The sequence below is a fragment of the Heteronotia binoei genome, chromosome 17, assembly GCF_032191835.1.
Source record: "Heteronotia binoei isolate CCM8104 ecotype False Entrance Well chromosome 17, APGP_CSIRO_Hbin_v1, whole genome shotgun sequence".
Taxonomy (NCBI): domain Eukaryota; kingdom Metazoa; phylum Chordata; class Lepidosauria; order Squamata; family Gekkonidae; genus Heteronotia; species Heteronotia binoei.
In genome coordinates, this window is record NC_083239.1 from 9,254,869 (window position 1) to 9,279,044 (window position 24,176).

Sequence of the window (24,176 nt, forward strand, 5' to 3'; positions counted from 1 at the left end):
TTTCAAACAGTACTTTGCAAGCGCAGGCAAACTAAATGTCAAAAGTTTGTTACTAGCAAAAGGCAGGCAAGATTTTATCCTGCAATATCAGAAAATGTAATCTAGGCAGGAAATTACCCTGAAGAGAGGTTGGTAACTTTTGCTAAAATATAAACAAATTCCATCCCAGATTTTTGGGGAGCCAGAAGTCATACCAGAAACAGAGTGATAGGAAACTATATTAGTTTTCCATCAAGGGGCTGAGGGTAGCACACAATGGCCGCCTGACTTATCTTCACAACTCAAAGGTAGGGCAGGCTAAGCATGCAGTAAGCTTACCCAAAGGAAGCTCCATGGCTGAACAGGATATAACCCAGCTTATCTGTTAAGGCCCACTGCCTCTGGCATCAAGAAAATATACATTCCCAAACATTTTGTTTGTTTAGGAACAGTTTCCAAGCGCTGATGCGAGGATATTCTGAAATCCCATTTGTGGGAATTAAGCTTCACTTAATCCCTTACTGGATGACAGCAGCAAGCAGCTAGATGCCGAGAGAGGAGATGTGGTTTGGGTTGGCTGTGTTTAGAGAGGCTGCATACATATTCCAGAACATGCCTGTGAGAGGACTCCCACACACAGCCTCTCACATATGAAGTCCAATATCATAATGCCCCTGTATAAATCAATGGTGCGGTCTCATTTGGAATACTGTGTGCAATTCTGGTCACCGCACCTCAAAAAGGATATTATAGCATTGGAAAAAGTCCAGAAAAGGGCAACTGGAATGATTAAAGGGTTGGAACACTTTCCCTATGAAGAAAGGTTAAAACGCTTGGGGATCTTTAGCTTGGAGGAACGTCGACTGCGGGGTGACATGATAGAGGTTTACAGGATTATGCATGGGATGGAGAAAGTAGAGAAAGAAGTACTTTTCTCCCTTTCTCACAATACAAGAACTCGTGGGCATTCGATTAAATTGCTGAGCAGTCGGGTTAGAACAGATAAAAGTACTCCTTCACCCAAAGGGTGATTAACATGTGGAACTCTCTGCCACAGGAGGTGGTAGCGGCTACAAGCATAGCCAGCTTCAAGAGGGGGTTAGATAAAAATATGGAGCAGAGGTCCATCAGTGGCTATTAGCCACAGTGTGTATATATATGTGTATATATATAAATTTTTTGGCCACTGTGTGACACAGTGTTGGACTGGATGGGCCATTGGCCTGATCCAACATGGCTTCTCTTATGTTCTTAAGTGACCTTATATCATCTTGTAGCAGACTTGTCTCTTCTGACCAGCTGCGGCTCTGCAGGATCTCAGGCAGAAGAGTTTCTCAGCATCCCTTTTAAAGGGAAGAGACCAGGATCAAACTCGAGACTTCATATTCTTGTATGCTAACTGCCCTCCCCATCTGAATACACATCTGCACATCAGCTGCTGCCAGACCATTTTGATCCTGCAGCAAAACAAAATTGGAGCCAAAAGTCTTCAGCTGGGTGAAGAATAAAGTTCTGCTAACAAGTTGCGACATAGAACAAAGCAGTAGGCAAGTAAGTTGCACCTTTAAGACCAACTAAGTTTTATTCAGAATGTACGTTTTCGTACTCAAACCAGGCAGACCCCCAGATGAAGAACTCCTGATTTCCCACAGGCTAGAAGCCAGTCAGTTCCCTTGGAGGACAGCAAATCAGTATTCAAGACATTAAATGCTGCCTTGTCAGTTCAGGTTTCCTGCTCCTCCCTTCAGAAATAGCTGTGTTGTCAGCCCACTGGGCTGAGTTTCTTCCCTTCACCCTACCCCTTTGCTTCTAGCAGCAATGAGATCAGCTACATTTAGAACATTGGTTGACAATCACCTGTAGCATTTTGGTCTATGAATTTCAGTTTGACCAAGAAGATGAAGATTGAAGATATTGGATTTATATCCCGCCCTCCACTCCGAAGAGTCTCAGAGCGGCTCACAATCTCCTTTACCTTCCTCCCCCACAACAGTCACCCTGTGAGGTAGATGAAGATATTGGATTTATATCCCGCCCACCACTCCAAAGAGTCTCAGAGCGGCTCACAATCTCCTTTACCTTCCTCCCCCACAACAGACACCCTGTGAGGTGGGTGGGGCTGGAGAGGGCTCTCCCAGCAGCTGCCCTTTCAAGGACAACCTCTGCCAGAGCTATGGCTGACCCAAGGCCATGCTAGCAGGTGCAAGTGGAGGAGTGGGGAATCAAACCCGGCTCTCCCAGATAAGAGTCCGCACACTTCACCACTACACCAAACCGGCTCTCCAAAAATAAAGACAGACCACCTTCTGAGAAAATAGATTTTTATTGGATATGAAACAAAGGTTTAAACATCAAGAGCTGCTTTCAGATCACAACCAGTCCTTTCCACTAGCATCCTTTTGTTTTAGCTTGATCTGCTCCAACAATGGAAAAGAGCCAGCCATGTCAGGTGATTGTTTTGCTATGGCCAGATTCAAAAAAGACAGTGGAGCAGGGTGGGAGAGACCAATTTAGAGGAATGGCCAAGTTCTAAAACTTTAGCAGGACAGTAACTAAGGCACAACAACGGAGGGGTGAATCCTCACACTGGGGTTTTCACTCCTGCTTGGTTTCTTAGCAAAACCGGTTCACCCTCCTTACACATAGTACCGTTTGCCAGCCATTGAGGGCCCCCCCCCCTTCTCTTGCGTTCTCAGGCCACAGCAAAAGCAGTCTGAAAAAAACATGGGGAAACTCAAAAATGCATTGTATGTAAGAAAAGGGGGGGGGGGAGAAACTGATGTAGTGAAGAAGCAAACCTGGAGCAAAAACCCACTTTTGATAAGCCTATGCAGAAATAACCATCAGCAGCATCAGTAAAAGTGCATTTATCAACAGCAATCAAGGATTAAGACAGAGGCAGCCCCTCCGAGTACTCCTTCACCTGCAATGCATAGCCTATGTTAAACTAGCATCACCACTTACACACGCTAGTTCTTCCAAGCCTTGCTTATAAATTACTTGTGCAAAAAGGCTGCGGTTACAGGATATAGGTTATACCACGAGCTCCTTAGCCAGTGGTGGCCTGGCTTACTTCGTAAATCCTCTGTTCACACCTGACTTTCTTCTTCAACCTCAGAGAAGTTGACAGCTGAGGGGGAAAACCAATATCAAAAAAGTCTGGAGGATGGAAGTTGGGGGTTGTGTACTGTTCCTGACACTGAAGGCTGTGCGGTGTGGTTTAACTGCCATTTTTTTGCCATCTCACAGCTGACTTATGGCAACCCCACCGTGTTTTCAAAGCAAGAGATGTTCAAAGGTGGTTCACCATTGCCTTCCTCCAGGTCACATCCTGGTATTCCTTGGACATCTCCCATCCAAATACTGGCCCTGTTTGGTTTCCAAGATCTGATGAAATTGGGCTAGCCTGAGCTATCTAGGTCAAAGCGGAAGTAGAAGTAATCCCAAATTGTTTCATTAAAAACAGGGCAATCGCATCTTGTTATAGGGTAAGAGGCGCTTTCAATTTTTAAGTCAGGGGGTGAAGGGCCAGTAGAAGATTGTACTCACTAGAAGGGCATGTCTGCTCAGCAGCACCAACATTCCCATCCCCTAAGAAGGCCATGCAGTGCCCTTGCACTAGGGAAGGTTGTCACTGTGCTGCCACCTGCCTCTGTGCTGATACCACCTGATGTAACATAAGGCATCTATAGCCTTGATTCTTTTTGCAGATGTCCTCAACGCTTGATAAATTCTAGGAAGTGCATGGTGCCGTGAAGAATGGTCCTCAGCACCGGACAAGTTCACAGCCCTTTTTTGCCTCCAGTTCAGTTTGTCACAATCAACCCAGTAGGATGCAGAAAGGGTGGAAACGGGCCCAAAAGCTATGGCCTTGGTCCCCTTCTGTGATCAAAGCAAGAAGAATAACCCAACAGATTTCAATACATTGTATTTATTTATGGTGACAGATTCTAAAGAATCTAGCAAGTCTCGTCAGGCCTCTACTGCGTGACAGGTTTGGTAGCTGCAGAACACAAACACAAGTCCTGGAAGTGCCCAGCTCTTCAAACCTCACGCATACAAAGGAACAGCACAATCACAGCAAAAAAAAAAAAAAAAATCCAACGCAGATTCCATTTGCAGGAATTTCACCGCATGCATACACACCCCACAAAAAAGTGCAACTTTTTTTATTCATCCAGCAAGCCCTTGATTACAGGGGATTTTTTAAAACTACAGTATTTACTTTCTTTTTTTTTTGAAGAGGCAGTTCTCTCATTTAAGCGTCCCCCTCAATAATTCAACCAGAAGAGTTAAGTGCTGCTAGACATCTGTGCTACTTAGATTAGTGCAAACCCACTTTCCCCCCATAAAATGTGAATTACTGAAAAGCTGCCAAAGATACAGTATTGAAGAGCAGCTTTTTCAAGTGGAAAAGGAAAACACACACACAATTAAGCCCCTAATTTCAGGCACCGCAGCCACATTTCTCTCTGTGTATAGAAGAATTCACTGGTATGTCGAGGAACACTCTCCTCCCAGCTCAAGAGCTATTTATATTGCAGAAGAACTCTCTATTTACACAGTTATTGGACCTCTTAGAACTCAGTGGCACCTCCTCATCAAGAAAGAAAGGTGGAAGTGGCAACGCTGGAGCAGGTGTTTTGTCAATGTGGCCACAGGCTTGAGAATGGTTTGGTCTTTGCCAACCCAGCTCACACTTTTGCAGGAAAAGAGGCAGAGTTTTTACCTAGACAACAATCCAAGCATGATATTTTATTTATTTTTTTCCCCAGATTGCCCCAAACTTGGTACAGCTTTACTGCAAACAAACATTAGTAAATAAGTTGACCTTCAGGGATGTACCATGAAATATTTTAATGCAGCCCTTTATAGTAGGCACAACCAAAAAGCTAAAGTGTTCAATCGCTTCAGCTTTCTAAAAAAAGCATGGGGGCATTAACCTGAACCAACACTTTACGCAGGAGCTGTGATGCACCCCCACACATCAGGAAGGATTATTGTGTGCTGTGTAAGTAGCCACTTCAAATGTCTGGTATTTATACATGACACTAAAATCCTCTTGGACACAAGTCTGATCGGTTTTATCTGAGATCTCCCATTTTCTTGCAGTTGCCAAAAAAGGGAAACTGGGCATCTCTCCCCTCTCAAGTCTTTGCTAACAAGAGGTCCATCGCTAAGTTACATAAAATGCCAACTTACTCAGGTATGGAGCCAAGTAGCAGAACGCAGGCATCTAGTTAAAGGGAGAGCCATTCTCAGAGCAGGGGGCTACAACAAACTGGTTGCAGTTTTCGGAATGAGCTCCAGGGCTCTTTGCCCAAACCTCAATCACAGTCAAAACCCCCACCAAGAACATATCAGTTGACTTAAGTCTGCTAGTGGTTCAGATTAAGCTCATTTCATCCCAACAGCCTACCAATCAGGGTTGGGTTTTTTTTTAATACCACAAAATTCACAACATTTCCCCCCTTCCCTCCAGGATATTTCCTGAAGTCAGATTTTTGGCACTGCACATTTAGTAGGGCAATACTTGGGAGACAGGTTCCCCAGTCTTCCTTTCACCCTTCATGAGGATTTTTTTGTACAACATCAAAAACAGTGGTGCTGATGCTTACTACCTCTGGCTTCCCCACACTGACTGCTAATCAGTACTGCTGGCACTGCTCTTTCAAGCCACTGCATCAGTTCCCTTGACAGAAATGATCAGGTGACCCTACCTCCCCACCCCCCACCCCCCAAAAAAATCAGATATCCCTACTTGAACTACCAAGAAGGAGCTCTGCCCCTACAAAAAAAAATATTCAAGGTTACAGTACAATTTCTTTTTTGGTTGCAGGCACTTGAATAGGATATATTTGGTCCTTCGCAAGGAATCAGCCACTCTGACATCTCTTCAGAAATAAGAGTCTGCACAACCCCACCTCTTGTATTAAAAAGGGGAAAAATATATATATGGTTCAGCTCAGGTAGTGCAGCTCTACCTTTTAACCTAATCCTACTCACCCCATACATAACTCAAGCATTTTTCTTACTGTAAACATCTCTTAACTACTCATAACACTGCATGGTTTCCCCCCACAGTATACAGCAGACTGACTTCATTTCAATGTAGAAGCAAGAGTTCTGGTTTCGTTTTTTCTTCTCAAGGGTGAATGGCCTCTAGTCCCACTGCCCTCCCTAGAGTATTAAGGAGAGCCATTGCAAAACTCAGTTGCAGGGGAGCCAAGTTGGGTAGGAGTGACTGCAAGGCATGAGAGGTTGCATGTGAGTTACATAGTAATTGACATTTATTTCGCTGACATAGGGTGCCGGCTGATAATAGCAAGTCACATTTGTGACTGTTGGGATTATGTTCTGCTCAGCCAAGACCCTCACAGCCAACATGGCAATGAGGTTCAGCGTCTGCCGCCTTTCGTGTCCCATCAGGCACACCGTACTCTCATTCACCACTCTGTGCAGGGTCATCAGGCAATCATACCTCTTACTCTCCATACCAACAAAATGGCTCTGAAGGTACGACTCTAACTTCCGCTGCTGCTCTCCGATATCAGGAAAGTCTATAAAAAACCTGGAGCACATGTATCTCTGTAGTGCCTTCATGTCGACCTCCGATTTGGGCTTAAATCCCCTCACTAGAAGGTTGCAGTACTTTAGAAGCCCGCCGCCTCTGATCTCCTCTGGATTCCTAGTGGCGATGATCCTGTTCCTCAGGTGGTCCATTGCCTCTTCAAAGTCCCCATACATGCTCTCCCCAGTGACAGTAGGGTGGAAGTTCTTCGACATCGGGTTCTCCGAACACTCCCCAAACAGCAAGAGTGAGTCCAATATGATCTGGAAGGAATCGACGCTAAACTCAAACTGCCGTCGGAGAGAGTCTACAAATTTGAGTTCTACATTCTTCCCACTGTTGTTCGACAGCGAGATAAGGCTCCAGCGGTCCGTTTCATTGCACACTTTCACCAGCTTCTGCACATAGGCCTCTTTCAGAGTCATAGGAGTAATCTTGTCTTTGTTTACCCCTTCCGGGAGGAAGTCCAAGAGGCAGTCCATTACAACATCTTTCACCAGCTGGAAGACATCCTCACTTTTCAGCTCGACCCCAAAAATGAGATCCAGATCTTTGTACCCCAGACCACTGTCTTGATGAAGTACGTGGCTAGCCGCCGAGCCATTCAGTCTCACATTATGGACGGCAACCCCCTTCTTTTCTAGACGGCTGCGGACCACCTGAAAACACAAGGAGAGACATGCTGCGGTAAGTTATCGAGCACTCTGGGGACAGAAAGCAACTCAAAAAGGCAGCAATGTTAAGGGCTGACGTTTGCTTTCCCAACAGCCTCGCTGTGCCAGCTTACAAGAAGAAGCTGCAGTGCACACACCTGGAGCTTTGCACTTCACCTTGTTAATGAGATCTGAGGCCTACTTACAATCTATATGAACATTCAGTTACAAGCTGGAGGTCTATTTGCCATTCTCCACCCTAAGGCTGCAGCTGTCTGGGCAAGTCTAACGCAAGAACTGTCCTTCCTCCTGCAGCTTTTTTTATTTGAACAGAGTTCCAGGAAATTCCTGGCCTAACTGCAGGATGGCAAGATTAAGAGGCAAGGGTGGAGGCTCCAACACAGACGCCTTAGCTAGTGTACAGGAAAGCTCAAACACACTGGCTGCAGTAATTTTTGCCTGTTTCTGGAGCTGCTCTTGCCAAGGCTCAAAGACAAACAAGATCTCAGGGCAGACCAATACCTCGCAATTCGTGTGGAAGAGCTCCATGCTACTGGGATGTGCAGCTTCTGGCATTTATAAATCAGACAACCAACCAAACGACAGCCAGAGCTTGTTGTCTCCCTCTGATTTAAATGCTACTTTGAAAACTAATACAGGCCATACACCACAGGACTCAAGTACACCTCTCCCTGACTCTTCCTAAGCAGTTCTCTCTGCTTTAGTAGATATTAATTGGGAAGAAGATGGCTCCTCCCACCACAATTTCGTGCTGGACCATGTGTGCAGAAGGCAAAGCAACCCCTAAAAGTGCACACTTTGCCATCTTTTGGTCCAAGTCAGACTGAAGCATGAAACACAGAGCATCTCTTCAAGACACCCTCCCCTCCATTGTCTCAAGAAGCCATCCATAATGAAGACATAAAGAAGAAGATATTGGATTTATATCTCGCCCTCCACTCCGAAGAGTCTCAGAGCGGCTCACAATCTCCTTTCCCTTCCTCCCCCACAACAGACACCCTGTGAGGTGGGTGGGGCTGGAGAGGGCTCTCCCAGCAGCTGCCCTTTCAACGACAACTTCTGCCAGAGCTATGGCTGACCCAAGGCCATTCCAGCAGGTGCAAGTGGAGGAGTGGGGAATCAAACCCGGTTCTCCCAGGTAAGAGTCCACACACTTAACCACTACACCAAACTGGCTCAGGCAGCAGACAAGAACAGTTGTGTTCCACACTGTAGAATTCAGTCCAGGAATTGGGGTGGGGGAATAGGAAATACAGGACAGCAAACACCAGTTTTGCTAACAAGGTTTTAGGTATGTTAGATAAAGGTGCTAAAGTGCTTTAGAGTCCACTTCTTGCTTTGTAGAGCCAATAACTGAACAGGTTATCGCATTCCTGGATAAGAAGGTCTTTGAATGTGTTAGCCACTCTGAGCCTGCCGCGGTTATCAAACAGATTTACCACGAGAGATACAAAGGCTCAGAAAAAGCTCCCCCCCTTTTTTTTTTTTTACTTTTTCACACTCAAACTTTATCTTAAGAAGCATTTCACTATTGTTAAAACGAGAAAGCCTTTCATGTATAGCATGAAAAAGCCTGAGGACTTTCAGTCTTTCAAATGGAAAAAATTGGGAAACTCTTGAGTTCAATATTTTCATTTTTATAAACTTTGGCTTGCTATCTGAACACGGTGGCAGTTCTACATATTGTGACTTAGAGAATCCCTGTCCAAATAAGACACTCTTTTGTTTACTATAGAACCTTCTGGCTTTCCATTTTCCCTTCCTCTTCTCTGAATTAAAGATACATGTGCTATGGTAGCATAAACGTACAGCAGGCGTACATTTGAAATTTCTCATAGAAAATGAAATTTAAACTTCTGGATTCCATAGCTCTCCCATATTGTACAATTTATATGCTAAGTTATGAATGATTCAATTTTATGAATTAAATCAAAGACGCTTAGGTCTTATAGGAAAGTAAGTTTTTTCCAGATTTTTTTAAAAAAGCTTTCCCCCTGGGTCTTCAAAATCTCTGGCAATTTGACATCTCTACTTACCATCAAGTGTTGTAGAGCACTGGTCAGTATGCGCTTACTCCAGCCCCAATCTACCTAAGTAGGTCATTTGGTACAGAAGCCACACACCAAGCAGTACAAAAGGTAATTCCCTTTTTAGGTTACTTGAGACCTCTGCATTTAGGGCAGATTTACATTCCTCTGGTCAAGGAGGAGCCATGGCATTTCCAGGATCAGATACTTGGTGATGTGAAAGACCTGTCTGAGGTTCTGAAGACCTGACAGTCAGAGCCGACAACACTGACCTTGATGGACCGATGGTCTGATTCAGTAGAAGGCCACTTCATGTGCGTTCATACGGGTACTCTTATGATTAATTACATAGGAAGCAGTGAAATGCTTTCACTCCAAGAATGTTTGCCTTTAATTGTTATCGTAGGACTACAAAATTCTGCAGCAGCATGGAGGGTTTTTTTAATAATAGGAAAGGTGCAATCAGACTAACGTAATTCAGATGGGCTGGTGTAGGGGTAGGGCAGCCCCAAGGGCCTCTGAAATCTCTGCCGTGGCACAGTTGGGCCTATTAAGTTCTCATGACCAGAGTTTGCAGACTCCTCTAGCTAGGATGGACAGAAGGCCTGGCCTATCTGCGCAGATATTTGTTATAAGATGATGTCTAAAGGGGCAAAGCTTAACACTGTCGCATCCATTGCTTGCCAAGTGCATTGCTTTTGCCAGGAGCAAACGACAACTAATTCCTTCAAGCTAGTCACAGAATGGTGCGGGCACGTCTACAGCAGTTTGGCACAGGTGGCGATGTCTCCATTCAGTAAGAGTATCTCCAATGGCTACTTGATGGGCTTTAGTTACCCCCTGAAAAAACCACAGGAGTCGTCCTGACCTGGTTAGTTCAGGCAAGCCTGATCTCGTCAGATCTCAAAACCCAAGCACAGTCAACTGTATTTAGTACTTGGGTGGGAGACTGTCCTTGAAATACCCAGTTGAGAGGCAGAGCCAGGCTTCTTCAGCCGCCTCCCTGAATATTCTCCGGGCCCCCACAGTAGGGGTCAGTTGCCAGAGGTCAACATGTCTTCCAAGTACAGACGCACACACCAAATACAAAAAAACCCTACAGGAGAAAACTAAATAGAGATATGTAGGCTCTAAAAGTTTACCAAGAGCTTGCATAAAAAGTTTAGTAGTTTAAAAGCAAGGAACTTGGCCTGCAATGTCTCCTTAGTCAAAAGAAGATTTAAACTCTAACATATTAAGTTAATCATATGCCAATGTGTTAGCATCTACGTATTCAGAACTTCCCTGCTGCAGCTGCACTGAGGGACTAAATTTAATTGCCCCTCCTTGCCATTACCTGCCGTTTCAGGAAAGCAGCAGCATACCAAGCTCCTATTGAGCTATATGAGCTGATTAAAAAGCATTAAGTCCTTATTACTCATGGGCACATGCCCAGGAATTTCATCACATGGTTTATTCATCTGACCAACACAAAATGCATCGTCAACACCCAACTTCCAGGTACAGAGATTCCTGACCATACTACAGCCAGCACAAGTGGGGTATTTTCTCTTTATTCAATCAATGCAGAAAGAAAGAGGCTCTCTGCACCTATCCAGCAAAGTGCATGAGCAAAACAGAAAGGCTGTCCCTCTGCATCCCCCCCCCCCCCATCCTGGGTTTTCAGAAAAAGGAGATTTGCTTTTCAATATATGCTGCGTCAGCACATGGAACAGTGTGTGGGGAAGCAAGGGATGATATCCACTCATTGTTTGGATGCCTCAACTATCCACACAACATTCATGCTAGCGCTACAACTTCAGTTTAGATATGGCAACTGAGACTGCCTCTGCAACTCATTTGAGAAAACACAACTCCCTATTCAGCAGATTGCCAGGGACCAAACTAATCATTATTATTTTTCACTAATGGGGACTCTGGTAGAGCTCTTCTGGTTCTAACAAACCATCCCTTCGCACCTTCCCTGGCAAATGCCCTTAATCAGCATCATTTTCTTCCTGCAACTCCCAGGTGCTCACCTGTGCCCTACTAAACCGCAAGCTGCTGCTTGCCCTCCTCAGCTATCTGGCACAAATAAGTCTGCTTGCCTCCAACTTTCCCCAATCCTGCCAGCCAACTACACTCTACTAGCCGTAGACCATCCCCCATTCTTCCTGCCTGTCTGCCAGAGCCAGTTTAGTAATTGGTGAAACACATTAGAGAGATTGCCTCAAGCAAGCCTCTGGCAAAGTGGCATGCAGTTTTCCCAAATGAAAACTATGGCTTACACTGGGGACCTTGAAAAGGCCCTTATAGTTTGCTAGCCCTGCTCTCTCTGGGCATTATGCAAATGCAGAGCTGGATGCTCGTACAATTAGTTTGTCCATAAGAACATAAGAGAAGCCATGTTGGATCAGGCCAATGGCCCATCCAGTCCAACACTCTGTGTCACAGAAGAACATAAGAGAAGCCATGTTGGATCAGGCCAATGGCCCATCCAGTCCAACACTCTGTGTCACATAAGAACATAAGAGAAGCCATGTTGGATCAGGCCAATGGCCCATTCAGTCCAATACTCTGTGTCACATAAGAACATAAGGGAAGCCATGTTGGATCAGGCAATGGCCCCTCCAGTCCAACACTCTGTGTCACATAAGAACATGAGAAGCCATGTTGGATCAGGCCAATGGTCCATCCAGTCCAACACTCTGTGTTACATAAGAACATAAGAGAAGCCATGTTGGATCAGGCCAATGGCCCATCCAGTCCAACACTGTGTCACACAGTGGCAAAAAAATTTATACATACACACACACTGTGGCTAATAGCCACTGATGGACCTCTGCTCCATATTTTTATCTAAGCCCCTCTTGAAGGTGGCTATGCTTGTGGCCGCCACCACCTCCTGTGGCAGTGAATTCCACATGTTAATCACCCTTTGGGTGAAGAAGTACTTCCTTTTATCCGTTTTAACCTGGCTGCTCAGCAATTTCATCGAATGCCCACGAGTTCTTGTATTGTGAGAAAGGGAGAAAAGTACTTCTTTCTCTACTTTCTCCATCCCATGCATTATCTTGTCCAACTCTACCAAGCTCCATGCAACACAAACCATCCAGCGAAGTTCCTCAGTTGTAAGGTGGCAGGTGTTTGGAATGTTTAATACATGCTACCAGCATGGCTTCAGTATTCCACGCCCTGCCATGACTGAAGGCCTCTTCCTATAAAATTCCTCTCTTTCCACAAAATTCTGAAGTTTCAGAGTCTAATAAATTCAGCATAAAGCATGCACGATTAGCATATACTCTAGAGAAGACTTGCCCGTCCACAAACCAATAGTCTTCGTAACCAAAGTAAAGCATTTTACTTTTACGTAAAGCAAAGTAAAGCCTGCTCCGGCGGGGAGGGCGGGATGCAAATAAAAATTATTATTATTATTTTACTTTACTCCAATAAACCTAGGTCTACACTTATTATGAACAACAAACATCATCTGCTTAGCACAACTTTACCTAAATTGTGCGGCAAAGGTTGAATTTAGTATAAAATTTGGAATTTACACACCACCCCTCCGTATGCAATTCATACGCGAGCACACAGATGCACCCCCAGAAAGTTCTTCAACTCCTAGCAATTGCAGTTGTGAAAGGCTGCCAGGGTTTTTTTTTTGTTGGACAACGCTTTAATTAGAATCCAATGTGCCTTATTTTATATTAGTGAGTCACCACAGAAGAACGAAGCCACCTCCCATACAAAATGAATATGCAGCGGCTTATTGGCACAACATTACTGCCTACTAAGCACACTGGTTGCTACCTAATGGACAAACAAATCCCTAGTAATTTGTGGCAGTGACAACATACAGCAGAGTAGGCTGTTTTAGGGCAAGTGGACTGTACTAGAAGCAGCCTTCCATTTTCCCCAGCTTCACTGAGAGTCAGGCAAAAAAGTAGGGTTGCCAATCCCCAGGTGGGGGCAGGGGATCCCCAGGTTTGGAGGCCCTCCCCCCACTTCAGGGTCGTCAGAAAGATAAGATAAATTTATAAGATAATTTTATAAGATAAGATAAATTTATAAGATAAGAAAGCGGGGGGAGGGGAGGGAAATGTCTTCTGGGAACTCTATTATTCCCTATGGAGATTTATTCCCATAGAAAATCATGGAAAATTGATCCACGGGTATCTGGGGCTCTGGGGGGGCCTGTTTTTTGGGGTAGAGGCACAACATTTTCAGTATAGCATCTAGTGCCTCTCCCCAAAATACCCCCAAAGTTTCAAAATGATTGGACCAGGGGGTCCAACTCTATGAACCCCAAAAGAAGGTGCCCCTATCCTTCATGATTTCCTATGGAAGGAAGGAATTGAAAAGGTGTGCCGTCCCTTTAAATATGATGGCCAGAACTCCTTTTGGAGTTCAATTTTGCTTGTCACAGCCTTAATCTTGGCTCCACCCCCAAAGTCCCCAGATATTTCTTGAATTGGACTTGGCAACCCTACAAAAAAGACAGACCCCATTTTTCTTACACCAAGAGGTTGCGTGAAATATTACAGCAATGTTTTGCTGTCACTACGTTGGATCTGGATTAAATTGGCAATTTCTACCAACTCCCCCTTTCCACGGCAGAGCTCCCCCATCTGTCATCCCTAGCCCCCAGAAGCAGCATTTTGAGAATATCAGTCAGCGGACTGCAGTGGGACATGGAAGAGGCAGGCAAGTTCTGTTCTGACACAGGAAAATGTTGTCTGGATTCAACAATCATTTTGTGTTGGAAGAGATATGTTAATGTAAAGAAAATGTGTTCCCTACATCCCCCACTGTGAAGTATTCATAATGCATACAAGTAGACCAAAAGACCTCTTAAAGAGACCAAACTTTTATGCTGCCCAGGGTATATTCATAAGTTTATGGTGAGTACACTGAAACACACTTTTTTATTCCCATCCCTCCACAGCTTGAGCCCCGCATGCCTAACTCGTTTTTGCTGTAGACATACAAGATCCTATTTCCCTGGAGCTTGATCCAGCTATAGTCTAAAGCAGGGGTCCTCAAACTACGGCCCGTGGGCCAGATGCGGCCCGCTGAGGATGTTTATGCGGCCCGCCGGGTTATGGCAAAATCAGACCAGAAGTGACGTTCAACCTAAACTCGCGTTAGCAACGCACACTTCCGGCACTGGGCTGAGGCGGCGGAGACAGAGTGTGAGGCGATACCGAGGTGAGGTGAGTTCCCAGGCCGGGGTGTGTGGTGTGGGGAAGGGAGAGAGATGCAGAAGACGGAGAACTGACGGCCCGCGGCCTTGTACAGTAACGGCAGTCTGGCCTGCCAACAGTCTGAGGGACAGACTGGCCCCCTATTTAAAAAGTTTGAGGACCCCTGGTCTAAAGCAAAGCACAATGGGGTGCATTCCTGTAGCAGGCTCTGCTCAAGTTTAGGGCCAAGGGAAGCGTCACAACAAAGGAGTTAATGAGTCAGCTTTCAAGTTCCTTTGGACACCTCACCAGCCGGGATGTTTTGCTTAACGTGTGGAGCCCCCTGGGGAATGCTAAAGCTTGCTCACTAGACTGGCGACGTTTAGTTGGCTTTAATAAGAGCTATTCCACTACAATACTTCAGTTTCTTAGGGACCAGTACACCTGTATACTTATCTACTCAAATTATGGACAGCCATACGCACTTATGCCAAAAGATGCCTAGACAAAGAACCAAACTAAAGTATAAGATTTATTTCCAACAGACTGACCCAGTTTGAGCAGTAAGCAGGAAGGCTGTCAGCAGCTTCACGAGTTAGAGACCGAGCTAAATTGTGTGACTACAATTACCACCAGCTGCAGGGTGTCCCCAACTCAGCCTCCAGTCCAGCCTTATTATGCTACCCTCAGAAATCCAAACTGTGGTTATGCAACTATTACCAAGCCACCATGACAGAAATGTATTCCAGAAGAGATGGCTTCCATTCATCTCTTCACCAGCATTGGCCGCTGCCCAGCAAGGACAGCCAGCAAGAATTCCAGTTTAGTTTAGCTGCTATGATTACATTTGTTAATGGTCATGGTTCTTTGCACTTGACACTATGGGACTTCTGTACTTTTCTCAAGCCCTATATGGCCTAGGACCTGCCTACCTGAGGGACCGTCTCTCCCCACATGTTCCCCAGAGAGTACTGAGATCGGGAACTCAAAAGCTCCTTGCTGTCCCTGGGCCAAAGGAAGCCCGTTTGAAATCTACTAGGGATAGGGCCTTCTCTGTAATGGCCCCTTCCTGGTGGAACCAGCTGCCGGAAGAGGTAAGGGCCCTGCGGGATCTCGCTCAATTCCGCAGGGCCTGTAAGACAGTCCTCTTCCGGCTGGCTTACAACTAACCGGCACTTGAAACTTGAAACTGAGTGTAGTTTTTATAAGATTGCTGTATGTTTTAATGCTTTAATTATGTAAACTATGTGAAATGTTTAAATTTTAACTATGTAAACTGTGTGAAATGCTTAAATTTTTTATATCCTTATGTTAGATTTTATATGCTGTAAGCCGCCCTGAGCCACCTGGTGGGAAGGGTGGGATACAAATTACAAATAAACAAAACTAAAAAAGTACAAGTTATTTGCAGTCATAGCCCAGCAGGTACAGCTGAACGTCAGAAACAAGTCAGACAGGGGTGCTAGAGATGTCAATACTGAGGCTTCAGCCAACCTTCAATGGCTGTTGCTGCAAATCAGGCTTATATCAGCAAAAGCAGAACACAGTTTAGTATATTTAATTATCAAACAAAATCCAATGAGAAGTTACTATCTTGGCAATCGTCTGTTAAAGGCTATATGGTATGATCTGATTCATACGTGCTCACTTGCTCTCTTTCCACTCTGTTCTTCTCAGCTTGTTTCAGCAGGTATAGCAGACCAACTGTGCTAACAGCAGCATCCTGGTTGAAGACCACTGGTTTCAACAGGTTTAGACTAGAGTTAACTCTGCACAGGCCTGAACTGCGAGAAGCTTGAGCAAGTGGAGTTCCAAACACATGAAGCACAACGCTTCCTCAGGCAAGCCACAATCTCTTGGTCTACGAGATAGGATATCATTCACACATGTGTCATATGAGCCAAACAACATGGGAGATTGACTACTAAGTGTTCTGACATTTTCTTGAACACTGCAATGCATTTGAATTGGGGCTGTGGTGACAGGAGACCGGTTAGGCATACTCACCCAAAAGAACTTGCAACCTAATACGGTATTATCGGCTGCAATATACAACAAGGAACAAGTACCATATGGAAGCTTACTAGGTGCAATGAGGGAGAAAAAGGCAGGTACGCAGACTGTATGGTCTTCCATCCCACCCCCTTGCAGACAACAGCAGCTCACAGGGATGACCATTTCTATTAGTCAAGCAGGAGACACTGCAGTTATTTTAAAGTTAAAGAAGAGCCAAACAAGCCTACCTTGAAATAAGTGGTTTTAGTCTCAGCACCCTTTATTTCTTAGGGCTAGGGGGCCCTAAGTCAGCAACGAAAGTATTCTGAATCAAGTGCAAAAAAGTCATCCCATTTTTATACCATCCTTCCTTCAAGCTGCTCAGGACAGCATACATAGCTCTCCGTAACAACTGTATTTTGCTAAACTGGAAGGTCGTTAGGTCCAGAGAATCTGGCCCAAAGTCACCCAGGAAATTAAGTTCAAAAATGGCCTCTTGGACTTGATTCCACACTAACTACTGCCCATTCCTGTCATTCACCATTGGCTACAACCTTATCACACACATCAGATGCCTGACAACGCAAACGCAGTAAAATAAGCTGTGCTTGGGTTTCTCCATCCAGTTTCATAGCTATTGCTAAACTGACATTCACTTCCAGCTAGAGAATTCCTGAGCCCCAAATGGCACAGAGCCAAGGCCAAGAGACTCGATATCACCACCTCAGCAGATTTATTTTCTGCTAGCAGATTCCAAGCTCCATATAAGCTGACAGCAGAGTGCCAAGCAAAGGGGCCAGCCAGCATGCAAGCTCATCAGGACAGAGTCCAACACTTCTGGCATACACCGCTTTGGTAACAAAAGAGTCCACGGTAGCAAAAACAGCCTAGAGTGACCTTGTTTCCCTGGTCAAGACAGCCACCAACTCATTGACAAAGGTCAATGCTGCACTACAGCAAGCAACCATGTACAGGGTGCTAATGTCTGGGGCTCTTGCTCCAACATGCTCAATGGGAGGCAGAATGCAAGCTGACTCCAGAAAGGGAAACACCCTTGGCAGATACCAAGTCACATACCCCAGTTTCCTCCCTCTGAGGGCTTTGAAGCAGGAGCTGTTCAAACATGGCTCAGCAGAAGACATCTCTGCCAACTCGCGGTTTAAGTTCCAACTCCTTAATCTTCATTTCTGTGGCTCACACCTCTCTTTTCGTGAAACACAACCTTTAATGTCATCATACTTAAGCATTTGTACAGGAAACCCTGCCAAGGAAATACGGCCTTGAGAGAGGGAGCCCTATAGGAAGCACACCGCCCCAGAGAACATGCTAATCTTCCTCTAGTGGTACTGATACTACCTTCCTGCCTTGGAACAGCACTTCATGAGGAGACAGCCCCCAACCCTCAGCGGAGAGAATTCCCTACCCCCCACAACTCATCAACAAGCTCCAGTCTGCCCCCCAGTCTTAGGTCAGTATTCCATGCACTATCAAGAACCTGGACTGCAACAGCAAATTAATCAGTACTACATCCAGATGCTTCTGAGGAACTCTTCCTCCTACACCAGGTGGACCCTAATGTCATGGCAGCGTATCCAAAATCCTTCCCCTCCACATCACAACCCAGATAAGAGTGTTTCCTGACAGTCCCCCTCACTTCTCATTTTTCTTCACCAGATTCACTAAGGAGAGCCAGTTTGGTGTAGTGGTTAAGTGTGCGGACTCTTATCTGGGAGAACCGGGTTTGATTCCCCACTCCTCCACTTGCACCTGCTGGGATGGTCTTGGGTCAGCCATAGCTCTGGCAGAGGTTGTCCTTGAAAGGGCAGCTGCTGTGAGAGCCCTCTCCAGCCCCACCCACCTCACAGGGTGTCTGTTGTGGGGGAGGAAGGGAAAGAAGATTGTGAGCCGCTCTGAGACTCTTTGGAGTGGAGGGCGGGATATAAATCCAATATCTTCATCTACCTCACAGGGTGTCTGTTGTGGGGGAGGAAGGTAAAGGAGATTGTGAGCCCCTCTGAGACTCTTCGGAGTGGAGGGCGAGATATAAATCCAATATCTTCATCTACCTCACAGGGTGTCTGTTGTGGGGGAGGAAGGTAAAGGAGATTGTGAGCCGCTCTGAGACTCTTCGGAGTGGAGGGCGGGATATAAATCCAATATCTTCTAAACCATCAGCCCACTCCAATCACACTCTTCTGCCCACGTCAGGGGCTGTTTGCTGCTTGTATATACTTAACTCAAGTTGTATTCAAGCAGGTACTCAAGTTGCTACAGCTTGTATGTACTCAACATCCATTTATCTCGGGGCATGTTTTAGGCCAGGTCATCAGTATCGTGGTACCTCCTATTCCAAGTCAACAGAAGGTCCAATGAGCTCAGCTAGACAGCCCTTGCAACTTGTTTCTAATAGGATACGGGGTCTAACTATTGCCCTGCCTTCCCTCTCAATAGGATGCAATATGGATTTGTTCATGAACAATCTCTTCAACCAGAAAGCACCCGCCACTACCCAAACTGCTGATGCCCCCGCCTACATCCATCAAGCCACTTCTGTTTTCAAATCTAACAGCCCCAGTGCTACTATAATCCAAAAAGAACATATACAACAACCCCCATCTTTACAACCCCAAATGCAGATCAAGCTGTCAGATTTTCTTCCCCGCAGCTCTCCCTTTCTTTTCCAGTGCCAGGGGCCTTCTTCAGTCTACCTCCTCAATGGAGAGCCACTTTGAACAGCTCTGCCTGAATCTCTCCAGCCTGCTTTGTCCCCCACACCACCTCCTAACGTCATAAGTGACAGTCACCCCTCCCCGTTATGATGATCCCTGAAGTCAACAGAAGCCTTTAAAAAAACCAAACTATCTCAAGAACAGCAGTTCAGTGAAAGGGGGCTAAGGATGTGATGTAGGACAGTGTTCACAATGCACACCTGCAGAGCTTAGCCATGAGCTCTGAAGGTAGCCTTAGGCAAGTCACTATTCTTAGCCCACCCCCTCAGCCAGAATATGGGCAGGGTGGCCTCTTATAGAATTGTTATAAGGATTACAGAGGTCATAACCATGAAACACTGTGAATGTGTCCTTCACTTAAAACATGGGAGGGACGGTGGCTCAGTGGTAGAGCATCTGCTTGGTAAGCAGAAGGTCTCAGGTTCAGTCCCCGGCATCTCCAAAAAAGGGTCCAGGCAAAATGGTGTGAAAAACCTCAGCTTGAGACCCTGGAGAGCCGCTGCCAGTCTGAGAAGACAATACTGACTTTGATGGACCGAGGGTCTGATTCAGTATAAGGCAGCTTCATATGGAGGAGGGATGGTGGCTCGGTGGTAGAGCATCTGCTTGGGAAGCAGAAGGTCCCAGGTTCAATCCCTGGCATCTCCAAAAAAGGGTCCAGGCAAAATGGTGTGAAAAACCTCAGCTTGAGACCCTGGAGAGCCGCTGCCAGTCTGAGAAGACAATACTGACTTCGATGGACCAAGGGTCTGATTCAGTATAAGGCAGCTTCATATGTACATAATGTTCATATGTCCCCTGCACCACAAAGCTACATACAACCGAAGCCCACAGCAGCATTCACTGGCCACCACTACAGAAATCCCAGGATAGGATGCCATCTCTACCTACAATACGGTGCTGGAGGAGAAATGAATGAAAAAAGGATCCCAAATGAACATAAAGGATCCCAAAGTAATAGGAAGCATTTTGTATGCTTCAACTGCTACTCAACTAGTAGCAGTACTTGACACATACTCGGGAAGAGCCACAAGAGTGTAACAGCTCGCCTTGATCTAGCTGTCTGGCTACACAGAGAAGGCCCTCAGATCTCAGCCAGTTGCTGAAACCATGGGAGTTGCTTAGGATAATCAACTTACTTACTCCACACACACACGCCACTCACTAATATGGAGTAAGATCAAAGCCATTAATAACTGGCCAGAAAGGCTAAGGTTATAACACCTTTAGTAATTAGAGAAGCTTGCAGATGACTGAGGCAAGAACTACGTGATTTAAGGCTGTATTATGACAGGAATTTGGGAGTAACACCCACTTAACTCTATGAGACTTACGTGTAAATAAAGGTGCACAAGATCAGCCCCTCTCCTTCCTCCAGAAGCCTGGCACTTGCTTTTGACAAGCATTAGGGTCTTCCTGGGCATGTTCTCCGTTAGAAGCTATTAGAAGTGAGCTATCCCTCTCCTCAGTAAGCGGGCACAGAACTACAGCTGCCATTTGCTGGTGAAGCTCAGCGCTGCTTTTAAAAACCATTTCGATACCTTATTAAAGACAGTTAAGACGCCTGCGTTAGTACACAGAACCTCAATCCACTTGATCGCTGAAGCTGGATGTTAACAAGTATGTAGGGAGGCCTACTGATCAAGTGGCTTGAGGTTCCGCTTGCCCTAGCTCTACTTAGGTCCAGGCATCCTCAGCGAGACAAAGCTAAAATGCGGAACATCAACTTACTCGACTGCTAGACCTCTTCACTGACCCACTCAAAACCAAGCAAGGTCATCATAAAGCACCACAACCCAGCTGATTGTGTTGCTTATTTCTGAGTAACAATCTTGAGACGCGCAACAACCCAGGATGAGATTCCACATATGAAGTTGCCTTCTACTGAATCAGACCCTGGGTCCATCAAAGTCAGTCTTGTCTTCTCAGACTGGCAGCGGCTCTCCAGGGTCCCAAGCTGAGGTTTTTCACACCTATTTGCCTGGACCCTTTCTAGTTGGAGATGCCAGGGATTGAACCTGGGACCTTCTGCTTCCCAAGCAGATGCTCTACCACTGAGCCACCGTCCCTCCTACATATGAAGCTGCCTTATACTGAATCAGACCCTTGGTCCATTAAAGTCAGTGTTGTCTACTCAGACTGGCAGCGGCTCTCCAGGGTCTCAAGCTGAGGTTTTTCACACCTATTTGCCTGGACCCTTTTTTTGGAGATGCCAGGGATTGAACCTGGGACCTTCTGCTTACCCAGCAGATGCTCTGCCACTGAGCCGCAGTCCCTCCCTTAAAGCTGCTTTAATTCCTGGTAAACATATGAAGCTGGCTTCTACTGAATCAGACCCTCGTCCATCAAAGTCAGTACTGTCTACTCAGACTGGCAGCGGCTCTCCAGGGTCTCAAGCTGAGGTTTTTTCACACCTATTTGCCTGGACCCTTTTTTGGGGAGATGCCGGGGATTGAACCTGGGGCCTTTTGCTTTCCAAGCAGATGCTCTACCACTGAGCCACCGTCCCTCCTACATATGAAGCTGCCTTATACTGAATCAGACACTCGGTCCATCAAAGTCAGTCTTGTCTTCTCAGACTGGCAGCGGCTCTCCAGGGGAGGTTTTTCACACCTATTTGCCTGGACCCTTTTTTTGGAGATGCCGGGGATTGAACCTGGGGCCTTCTGCTTCCCAAGCAGATGCTCTACCACTGAGCCACCATTCCACAGACTAACTCTGCCCAGTTTCCAAGCAAACGAGCAGTGCGAGGCAGAGTTTGCCTAATGGGAGATTATTTTTATCATTGGGGAGGGAGGGGGGGCAATAACGTAGGGCCTCCGCCCTCTCCTACGGGAGCCCCATCACGCACCTGCACGATCCTGCGTGGCCGCACCGCCAGAGTGGGGAAGTTGCCGCGGCCGTGGATGGGCACAGCTTCTTCGAGGATCTGGTCCAGCCGCTGTACCTGCTGCCAGCTGAGGACGCTAAAGCGCCCTTCATCGCCGCCGCCATGGGGCGGTTGCCCCGAGTTTGCAGCGGCCACCGCTGATTCAGCCGAGTGCATGGCCACGAATCAGCCTCCCGGAGAGCAGAGACGGGCGGGATGGAGGAGAAAGGCGGGCTGAGTCACCGACCGAGTTTATTTAAGGATATTTTAAAAGGAAAAAAAAACCCAAAGGGAAAATTCCAGGAGGAGGAGAAACTAGAAACGCGAATGGGGTGGGGAGGGAGGCTTGCAAAGAGCGGGCGCAAAAGCAGCCAAGCCACCGTCTTCCTTCTTTGTCTCGTCTTCTCCCCCCTTCCCTCCCCTCCCCAGCTCTCCTCTCTTCCAAGCCCGCCGACCACACTTGGGCACTGCAGAAGCCGCTGCTGGCGCCGGTTGCTTTTATAGAGCCGCTGCCGCGCGCCGCCATTGGCTCTGCTCGAGCCGCCAATCAACGCGCTCGCTCGCGGGAGGCTCCGCAGGCATTCTCATTGGAAGCGAAGGGCCAGCGTTGGCTCCGCCCGCTCGAAGCAAGAGGCGGGGAACCGAAGCGGCTGGAAAAAAAAGGCAAAGGGTAAGCTCGGAGTTTGCAACGTCAGAGGGGAGTCCTGCCTGTGATTGGTCGACGGGAAGGAGGCTGTCAAAGCAAAGGTTAAACAATGGAGCTGAGGCGATTGCTGGTTGGTGGACGAAGTTGGGAAATGACAGCCCTCTGACCTGAAAGCCCAGATGGGCGAGGCTGATTGTGATTAGTGAAAAGAAGGAGATTAATATAAAGATACTTCGCATATGCTTAGAGGCACTCTTGCCTTCCTAACCAGAAAGCTACTAGTGACAGGTCAAAGGCTTCCCAGGGGTTTGTTTCAGTTCAAGGCTTCGTGGAAAAGAGCCCGCTTTCATCAGTGGTGTCCAACAAAGTGTGCTGGAATCCAGGCAGACTTGTGGAGGAAAGGAATGAACTTTTGCAAACATTTAAGATGCTGTAATACGTTTGCTTATTTCCCCCCCTGCAACAGCCTGGCGTGGCACAGCTGTTCCTTTGGAACTGTGACCTTTTTGCTTTCTACTTTTTAGGATTGTGGCTGAGCTTTGCAAACCAGAGTATGGGTATAGAGGACAATAAGACACCCTGGCCTTTATGGAGATTGGAAGTTTGTCAGGAGATGCATTGAGTTATTTAAAGATTTTATTGGCCTCCTTTCCAAAAGGAAACAAATTTGGGGAGGGCCGTGGCTCAGTTACAGAGCATCTGTTTGGGAGGCAGAAGGTCCCAAATTTAATCTAAAATCTCCAGTTAAAAGGACCAGGCAGAAGGTGGTGTCAAAGACCTCTGTCTGAGACCCTGAGAAACCACTGCCAGTCAGAGTGGACTGGACAATGCTGTCTCTGGATCAAAGATCTGACTCAGTATAAGCAGCTTCAGGTATACTGGTATACATATAGACGTATCAAATCTAAATATGCTACTATGCTTCAAAATTATAATTGTTGCTGTGTGTTTGTATATGCAGATGTGTGTGTACCAGTAGCAACAATAAAAGTGGATTTTGGTGCACTAAGTGAATTTTTTCAGATGGTTCTGCGCAAAGAGGGAGAAAGTTTTGGGTGTACAGATTGGGAAATAAATGGATAGGGAAGAAAAATGGGACGGGGTTTCGGGATTCAGACCAATTGCTACAAACTTTGCACAAGTGTGGGCTAAGGTGGTTCATCTCCCAAAAGGGGGCATTGTAAAAGCCCAGATCGAAACACAATTACTGTATATTACTATGTCTAAAGTGATATAATGGATTTAATTTTTAATAAAATGTCGACTTTTAAAGAAAAATGCCGCCCAATGCATGTCAGTGCCCCACAACTCTGGAATTTGGTGGCCACACTCTGTCACAAAGACAGACACACACCCATTTATATCAATAGTTTTAAGAGTGCATAAACCCTACATATGGGATTGTGGCTAAAGATCAGGATGCTGCAAACATAGCTACTTCATAACAAGCAATTTGGAAGAATACTGTCACATTTTCCTTTGTTGATTTGTGTGCAGGGTATAAAGATATGGCTTTTTTTA

At 46.2% G+C, this 24,176-nt stretch overlaps 1 protein-coding gene across 1 annotated transcript; it reads right to left on the reverse strand.

Annotated features, from left to right (window-relative positions):
- Positions 1-3,894: 3,894 nt before the first annotated feature.
- TENT5B (terminal nucleotidyltransferase 5B) lies at positions 3,895-22,482 on the reverse strand. The gene is made up of 2 exons (XM_060257537.1): positions 21,992-22,482; positions 3,895-7,209 (listed from the first exon to the last, which is right to left on the reverse strand). Exons 1-2 carry the CDS (start codon positions 22,184-22,186, stop codon positions 6,190-6,192), a joined length of 1,215 nt encoding a protein of 404 aa, XP_060113520.1. The 5' UTR covers positions 22,187-22,482; the 3' UTR covers positions 3,895-6,189.
- Positions 22,483-24,176: the final 1,694 nt, after the last annotated feature.